Below are 6297 nucleotides of genomic sequence, written 5' to 3'. Positions count from 1 at the left end.
TCTGTTTTTCGATGCGATGTCGTCGTCGGTAACTACAAGAGGTTCAAGAAAATTCTCGACAACTTGCTCATCAACGCCATCAACTTCATGATCAAGGCCATGTTGTGCTCCGGGCATGAGCCAACCTCCCCATCCCTAGGACTCGCCATGATAAGCACCCCCTTGAGGTTCTCAAACACCTACTACCTCTTCTCCTTTGGGATCCCAACACCTGTATCGGCCACCTTAAAATAAAATTTAACTAAGTTGGGATCATTCTTAAGTGTCATGCAAGGGAGGAGGAAGCCGCGCAAAATACTCGCATGCCACTTTAGAATGATCCCAACTCGGTTGAGTTTACTTCATGGTTGTTGATACTGGTGTAGGATACCCACGGAGAAGAGGGAATTGGTGTTTGAGAACTATATTCAGGTGAAGGAAGGGCATGGAGGCACAAGTGCCGCTACTGTGGAAAGCTCGGGCACTAAGCCCGGGACTGTCGCAAGAAGAAGCGAGAAGAAGCCCACCTAGCCAAGGATGGCGACGACGACGAGCCAGCTGCGCCACCAGAGCGCAACTCTGTCCCATCAACTACGAGCCTGAGCGAGTCGACGGCCAAGTGTTCCTCAACAAGGAGCACACCAAGGTGCGCCTGGAGCCCGAGCCCACCGACGTGCCACTCCCTCCAGTCACAAAGGTATTATCTTGGGATTTGTGCAGCCAAATTTAGAACTTTACCTACCAATATCTGATGTCTCCATAAATACTATCCTGAATTCTCCCCGGCGGGCGCGTGCCAAATCAAAGTTCAGGGCGGGCGCACTACAGAAACAGCTCCATGCGTTCAACTGTAGTCTAGCTGATATCACGTGTTGTTTTTCAAAAAGCTGTAACTTTTAAATCGTGCAGCGAAATTACAATTCGTTTTCACTTCTAGAATCCTCACGACGAGAGCTTCAAAACTAGACCATATTTCATATGTTTTGACGAATTTTTTTAATGAGCAACTTTGATGCGCGACATAGCAACTTTGTTGTGTAGCAAAACAACTTTGGTGTGCTGCAAAGCAACTTTTGTGTGCAACAAACATGTACACTTTTTGTTACACGAAAGCACAACTTTGGTGCCCGACAACAATTTTGGTGTCCATCGGAAGAATTTCAATGTGTGACGGAGCAACTTTGGTGCCTGACCAACTTTGATGCCAACAGAGCAACTTTGGTGCTTGGGGACACAATTTTGGTGCCAACACAGGAACTATCATGTGCGACCGAGCAACTTTTGTTCTTTGGTGCATGACGACGCCATTCTGGTTTCCGACATAGCAACTTTGGTGCATGACTGGACAATTTTGTTGCCTTACAGCGCAACTAGTGGTGCCCTAAAGAGCAACGCTGGGTGTCAGAACAACTTTGTTGCTTGCCGGCGCAATTCTGGTGCCTAAAAGAGCAATTTCGGTGCCTAATAGTGCAATTCTGGTGCCTAATAGCCCAACTTTGATGCCTAACGGTGCAATTATGGTGCATGTTAGAACAAATTTGGTGCTCATGATTTCGGGGAGCAGCCACCTATGCCGAAGCAGCCAAAGAGGGGGAGCAGCCACCGGTACCACTATTATGAAGCCACCGGAACTAGACGGAGCAACTTTGAAAACAGACAGAGCAACTTTGCTGCCCATCAGAGCAACTTCGGAACCCGACGGATCAACTTTGCTGCCGGACAGAGCAACTTTGGTGCTTGCGGCTCATTCTTGGTGTCCGACATAATAACTTTGGTACCTTAGTGTGTAACTCTAGTGTTGACAGTGCCCGACATAAATTTTTTCGCCGCGTACCAAAATTGCTTAGTTGCTCACCTTGGTTGCTTTGTAGGGCACCAAAGTTGCTTCTTAATTTTTTTTGTCAAAATATATGCAAGCAAGATCTAGTTTTGAAGATCTTGTCCATGATTCTAAATGTGAAAACGAATCATAATTCCGATACACGGTTTAAAAGTTATAGCTTTTTGAAATAGATCTACAATATCTAGCTGGCCTACTCGTTGCAAGCTTGCCAGCGCCTGCCAACCAGCTAATTAATTGTGGAATCTTTCCGTTTTTATCGAAGGGGATAAAACTTTCCTAATATAGAGGGTATGCTGGACACTACAAACGAGCACGCGACCGCCCGCTAGACGTATCCAAATACTATACTGAAATCTATTTTCATAATAGTGTACGGTTTATACAATGTAGTACATATAGTCGCAGTTGTGTCCGGAAACCACTTCAATGTCCAAAAGCAGCAACCTTCAATAATTCTGGCACATATCTTGTTGAATTATGCTTGATGGGAGCATGTTTAATTCCAAACTACGCATGTTTGGTGCTCTTAATCCTTATCCTTGTAGTTGTCACTTGATATGTGGTAACTCCTTGAGTTTCCTCACCTCTTTCAGGTGGGAATGTTCCCATGTCTAGTTTGTCTTACAACTATATTGTTGTTGTACTTAATTTTAGGCTGTATTACAAGGCACTTCTTTTAATCACGAAAGATCCAATATAAAGGTTACTCGTTGCAAATTTACATTTATTTGTTTGATATATTCCGTGAGTTATGCCTGTTGCTTACAAGATTGTGGCAAATTTTATCCATGCTGTTCAGATTACAAGATTGTGGCAAAAAAACTGATTCATTTTCGTCACATTTAAGAATTGATACAAATGCAAAGCTAGATGCAAATGATTGGATTTGTTATTTAGCAAACGGTGACATTTCAGTTCTGTGTTGTTGCTTTCTGCTAAAAATAAAATGTAAACACTCTGGAAATCTTGCCGGAAGCCGAGATGGGGAAGCAATAGCGGGAAGACGTGAAAGGAGCCCATCAATCACTTCCTCTTAATCTGTGAGGATAAAAGGACGTGCGCGTGATCTTAACGGTAGTCTGCGCCCACCGCTGGGTCGCAACAGGCGAGCATTAACGAGGCCGCGCCCACCGCCATGGAATTGGAAGCATCCTCCGAGCTCCAGGGTCGGCGACCGCCGTGGCGTCGCACGGTGGCCGTGCAGGCCGCGCTCTGCCTCGCGCTCTACGCGGCCTTCAGCCTCGGGGAGCCGCAGCTCCGGCCGCGGGGCGGGGACGCGCTGGGCAGCGGCGGGCCCGCCGGCGGCGGCGTATCCTTCATCACCGTCGCGGGTGGCGCGCTGCCACCCGCTGACCAGGCTCGCCTCCTGAGGCAGGTGCGTGCGTCTCCGTACAATCTCCAAGTTCGATCTCTTCCACCGCGTTGTTTCCGCGTCGCTTGGTTGGTTGCTCCTGTGTTGTTGGGAAAACTTGGATGGCTTCGCCCCCGTTGCTTCTTGGTGCGGCGCCATGGATTCACGAAAACTTCATAAATCTAGGCTCTGTCTGTCATGGAAAACTGCTAGGTTTTGGTAATTTTGCCTGGATGCAGTTCGCACTAACGGAGAATAATAAATTATCCGTCAGTTTAATCATCCTGATTCTGCCCAATCATGTGATCTACGCATTTGCAGATCTAAGACTAGTATACAAATGGTAGTCTATTGGCTGCATTGGACTTACTTGGGATGACAGAACGTGCCACATGTTCGTCCCAGTCAGGCACACATGTGCCCTCTTATGGCTATTAACCTTGCTCGTGACAGTGACTGTGAATTAGTCAATATGTGTTCAGTGTTCACACATAACTAATCGACGAGCTAGTCTGATTTTAAATTGACCCTTTCTCGGCATTGTGTTCTTGATCTCAAACGAAGTGACAGTGTGACACCGTTCTTTTTTTTATGTAATATGGTTGGCGTGTCCTAGGAATGTCTAATGCTATGCTGTTGGTTGAGTATCACTTTTTTTTTCCAGTCTTGAAAAATTTGTAGCAGATTCATAATATGAGCTTCACTTTTTCCTAATGAAACTACATTTTTTATGAAGATGGAAAGCATAGCAAAGGTTTATGGAGTCAAGTTCGTGTTGGATGTTGCTCGATTTGGCGAGGACACGCTTTGGCAAAACGTAAGTACTCTAATTGTGCTAATAATAATATCGTTTAATTTCCAAACTGAATAAAACCCTAAGTTGTGTTTTTTTTTGTCGTTCAGGGTTCCCTGTACTTCCAAGCTCTGAATATCCCCTGGTATGCTAGTTGTTCCTGTCTCATCACTCACTGGATTTGCACGGCGTAGTATAACTTGTATGGTTTTGCTCTCCGATGCGTGTAAATTATACGACATGTAAAACTGCCTCTACTTCAGGTATTCCACCACATCACATGGGCAGATAGTAGATAACTTCTTGAAGAAAGTGAAGATGCCATATGATCAAATTCTGGAAATTATTGGTGTTGACACAGGGCCTCTTCAGGTATTACCTTTTATTGGTGAACAGTTCTGAATTTATCCTGGCAGGCAGCCTATCTGACAAACAGCACATCATCAATAATGATTAAAATAATTCCATCATTGCTTGAGGACATCTATTAATACTTTCTGAATGGCTGAGGTTAGCCCCCTTTGCACTGATTATTTCAGAGGCACGTTGAACAAGAAGCCAACAACTCCTTCATTTTTTTCCTCCTTGTCTTCATTCAAGTTCAGGGATCTGTAAAATGAACATTTTTTAGTGCAATATGGTCGCAATTTAATTTTGCATATGATTGTTTTACATGGAGTCTTTGCTGGATATTGTGGAATATACTGACTTTTTGCATTATTTTTGATTGATCTTGTCATTTGGTTAAAGGAACTTCTACATCATGGAAAAGTGAGCAATTCTAGCAGGGAACAAATTACATGGTTGGAACAAACACTAGCACTGAGCAGCAGTAACTGGTATGAAGATTCCATATGAACATGTATGCACACATGTTGGTACTAAGATCGTAATGCCTAATATTATTTTTAAGCCAGGAAAATAGTTGTTGGATATGATGCATTAGTTGACTGCAATGAGGTGCACACCACAAAAATAGTAAAATTATACGAGCCACTTCGGAATATTTTTCAAACATATGCAGTGGTAATTCCTTCTTTTCTGGGAAATGCCGTAATTTCTATTCTGTTTCTTGATGAAAACTCGACATTATATTGGTTATTCTTGGCTGCTTCTGTGTGCAGAATGCATATGTTAGCACAGGTGGTTCTTGTGGACAGTTCCATGAAGAGAATTCAATGTTGTATATTCAAAACCCCAGCCGTGGTGATCACAATAATTTAGATGGTTTCTTCTTGCACAGAGTCAGCCCTCTAGAGATGGTGAGTTTATGGTTATATTCTTACACTTGCTCCTCTTTCTCTGAATATCAGTTTGAAACACCAATATTGCATGTAACTTTTTATTTTTTTGTGTTGTGAACTTATCAGGAATCCCTGTTGATTAACTTAGAAGGCGAGGTTGTTCAAAGATCTTTAGTACACTAGCAGGGAAGGGGAGCCATGTAAAGGCCCCCATTTCACTCTGTTTTCAGCGCATTGGTCACTCAGTATTCATTTGTTTGTTTCAGTATGTTTTGCATTGCCAAAAGAAGGCTTCTGCCATTTTTTGTACTCCCATCCTCCCGATGACATATAATATTTTCGTCCGTAATATGCTGGTCGCTCAGTATTCATTTGTTTGTTTCAGTATGTTTTGCACAACTATTTGATTAGTAAATTGTCTTTGCCATTTTCGACAGTGTATTAGTTTCTCTCTCTCAAATGTCAACATGATACACTTAGGGGTGGAAACTAGTAGTTGATAATCTGGATTATTCGACATTTTTATTTGAAAACTTGAAAATGAATATGGAAATATCTGAATCCGGACAAGCATGGAAATGGTTGTGGTAAATGTCTGGATTTGTTTTGCATATACAATTACGAATGTGGTATTTAATTTTGAAGCAAATTTGGATATGGAAATGGACATATCCGTATCTGAATAAAATTATGTTCGCTAATTTAGATATTAATTATAGCCTGATATACCAATCACCCAACCTAAAATAACTAGCAAAGTGGTTTTTTTGTATGTGTGATTGAACTTGAACTATTATGTATTGTATCATATTTATCTTTATATTGTTCTATAGTTGACTCATTATAAGAGACAAGTCTATTACTCTTTATATTCGTATCCATGCGGAATTGAAAAAACATTTGATCCACCCTATTCAACTAACGTATTCGCATCAATATTTGTTTTGAAAATATGAAAACGGATACAGGATTTAGGAGTTTCCACTATCCGACCTGCATCCACCACCCATTTTCCACCCCTATATAGACTGGATGTTTCTATGGACTTTGGGATTTAGGATTTTGCGTGTCAGCATTGATTCACCAG

General features: G+C 42.4%; 1 protein-coding gene across 1 annotated transcript; it reads left to right on the top strand.

The window, feature by feature from the left end:
* The first annotated feature begins 2892 nt into the window (after positions 1–2892).
* Positions 2893–5594, top strand: LOC127317940 (uncharacterized). Its single transcript, XM_051348540.2, has 8 exons — positions 2893–3197; positions 3910–3990; positions 4077–4111; positions 4230–4338; positions 4717–4805; positions 4884–4992; positions 5091–5228; positions 5337–5594. The coding sequence occupies exons 1-8, from the start codon at positions 2958–2960 to the stop codon at positions 5391–5393; spliced, it is 858 nt and encodes a 285-aa protein (XP_051204500.1). The 5' UTR covers positions 2893–2957; the 3' UTR covers positions 5394–5594.
* The last annotated feature ends 703 nt before the right edge of the window (positions 5595–6297 follow it).

This window comes from Lolium perenne, chromosome 7 (assembly GCF_019359855.2).
Source record: "Lolium perenne isolate Kyuss_39 chromosome 7, Kyuss_2.0, whole genome shotgun sequence".
Lineage (NCBI taxonomy): Eukaryota > Viridiplantae > Streptophyta > Magnoliopsida > Poales > Poaceae > Lolium > Lolium perenne.
Note: the sequence above shows the minus strand (reverse complement) of the source record. Positions and strands in the feature narration are given on the sequence as shown.

Bases quoted from the DNA above. Each gene is read 5' to 3' on its own strand.
- LOC127317940 (XM_051348540.2), top strand. From the start codon at position 2,958: ATGGAATTGGAAGCATCCTCCGAGCTCCAGGGTCGGCGACCGCCGTGG. The intron at 4,339-4,716 runs GTATTACCTTTT...ATTTGGTTAAAG, and splicing joins TTGACACAGGGCCTCTTCAG to GAACTTCTACATCATGGAAA. The intron at 5,229-5,336 runs GTGAGTTTATGG...TGAACTTATCAG, and splicing joins GAGTCAGCCCTCTAGAGATG to GAATCCCTGTTGATTAACTT.